At 46.9% G+C, this 2,478-nt stretch overlaps 1 protein-coding gene across 1 annotated transcript in view; it reads right to left on the reverse strand.

Moving 5' to 3' along the window:
* Window positions 1–922: 922 nt before the first annotated feature.
* Window positions 923–2,478, reverse strand: part of LOC135816864 (uncharacterized) — a 7,515-nt gene continuing 5,959 nt past the window's right edge. The window contains exon 2 of the mRNA XM_065329966.1: window positions 923–1,084. Coding sequence (XP_065186038.1) covers window positions 923–1,084 — 162 coding nt within the window. The remainder of the gene's footprint in view (window positions 1,085–2,478) is intronic.

Below are 2,478 nucleotides of genomic sequence, written 5' to 3' on the forward strand. Positions count from 1 at the left end.
TTGGGTATTATTTGAGGCCATTTCACAGCGATGTGTCCCCCTTTCAGTGCCAAGGACGAGATAACTCTTCCTACAGACCCCCTCGCGATTGGCAAGGACGAGATATCTCGCCCTCGTAGTGCGCACGTTATAATGCAGTGCATAGGCCAGTGTACAAACTATCGTAACTCTGTGAAACATAAACGCATCGCCCCCATCAATACACCGTTGGAAAGGTCTTGACCTCATCTTTCCGCGGATATACCGTTCGGCGCGACGGGATAAGGAATCACTGAGCGGCGACAGGATGAACAGCAAAATCACGGGCCGGAGCGAACACGAATTTTTTTGTTCATGACTTCGCAGTTTTTTGGAGCGTGCAGGGGATTTCCCTTTGACACGACGCATGCGTGATGAGCATCAAATGAAGCGCTTGGATCTCAGCTTTGCAGCGCAGTTCGAATCGTGAAAATCGATTGAATTTGGGCAAGATGCCGAACAAGAACGTGAGATTGAGTTGTTGTGCCGTTCCGAGGCCGGTGGAGTAGTTCGGAGAGGAGGTGGAAGTGGCCCTGGTGTGTCTATGTTGCTGAGATCTACCATGATGGATTCGCTTGGTCCTGATCTTTCCAACGAGCCCAGGATGATAAAATCCATCATGGTGGAGTGAAATGAGAAAAAATTCCATTCACAGCTGTGCGCGCAAACTACACCAAGAGAGCCAGTGCACTGGACAGCCGGAGAAAAGGGGCCCGGCATGGAAGGGCCACGCCGGGCCCAATTTTCTGACGGCGAAGGAAGGAATCCAGGCGAGACAGATCGGTCACACTGACCCCCCACTTACCCGAGTTGTACGTCAGTACTGGGATAATAAAGTGTTGTACAGCCGCAGACGCAACTTCTCGCTGATGTGCTAATGCCTCTTACAGAGGCTCCATAGGGACTAAAATGCTGCAGTCGCCAGCTGTTTCCGCCGCATAATATCCTCTTCGTCGCCCAGCAGCGAACCCAGCTTGCGCGTTGTCCTCCACTCTTCATCGATCCTGTCCGCACTTCTGAAGATGTCGGTATACTCGGTTTTGTTCCGGTTCATGACCAGGGACCACTGTGAGAACAGCATTAGAAGAACAAATACCCGGTACGACTTTTCTGCTTTGATGAATTGGTGTGTGTAAAGGCTACCGGGGCTTGAAACCTGTCGGCAAGTAGAAGAGGAGGAGTGTTTGCAAGACCAGTTTTCTAATATACAAATGCTGATATTATAATAACAACAGACGCTGGAAGCGAAAAGCTGTGTACATGTAACGAAGACTCCCTCGATTTAGGCTAAGGCTTGTGGAGAATCCATAAATACAAATACAAACTTCAAGGTTCACGGATTTAAGCAATCATCACACGGCAAAATTTTGGGTGAATTCTAAACTCCTGTTATGTGCTAATCGCATAAATGCGTGAAACTTGAAGTTACAGCGACACAGCTATTCGTCTCTATCGTATGTGTATCTTGCTTTGCACATCTGTGCATAAAGCACTCTGATACAAGGCTTGGAGCTGCCGCGATCGGCCTTATTTGTGTTTTTTACAAGTATTTTGACAACTGTCGCTACCCCCTCATGAAAAAGTCTTATACTGCAATGTAGGTTGAGCACATGCATTTCAGGGAGACTGTTGCCCGTATGATGATACCGCACATTAAAGCTGAGCTTATTACTTTGCTGACGACACTGCTCTGATGTGGAGGTCATTGATATGGGTTTCTATTTAACATAACGCTTACATTTGACCCAAGTAAGCCAGTTTTGACCCAGGTGACGCAAGTCAACACTAAAACCTAGAATACTTGACACCGAAATCTAAGGTCGCATGCCAAACATGCCTCGGTGTAAGACCGGCTAGACAATATACCGTGCAAAACACTACAGTCCGTGATCATCCCGGGAATCAGAAACTTCAAACCGTCTGACACTGGTAGACAGCGAACGTTCCGATACTTCACATTATGCACTAAGAGAAATGAACTAAAAATTGACAGGCGATCGGTAGACGCTTGTCAGAGCACGTGACACCCAGGACGATCTGATTTCACTTGCCAGTCACTAAGGGAGGACTATGGAAAACGTCAAGAGGTGACACCGGAATCTCAATAAATCATGAATACACACAAACTAAACTGGCAGTCATGCATTTCAGTCATTTATGCATTTGGAATCCATACTGTATCTGTGCGTTAACCTTGAGCAGGGAGATGGCTTGCGTAGTATGTTCAGTTCGAAAGACTCGCGCAAGGTTTAGAAGAAGTCACTTGTATATCGAAAAGATTAATTGGATGAGAAGAAACACGTATAAGCCGAAGGACTCCCAGAATTGGCTTAGTAGAGGGCGGAATCTCGCCATTCTACTGTTGTAATCAGGTAAGATCTTGGCAGCTATTAACGTATCGTAGAGGCTGTTGTTCTCGGGATTCATTCCTTCCTATGAGATATATACCCTTTCCCAGCC

The sequence above is a fragment of the Sycon ciliatum genome, chromosome 5 (genome assembly GCF_964019385.1).
Source record: "Sycon ciliatum chromosome 5, ocSycCili1.1, whole genome shotgun sequence".
Lineage (NCBI taxonomy): Eukaryota > Metazoa > Porifera > Calcarea > Leucosolenida > Sycettidae > Sycon > Sycon ciliatum.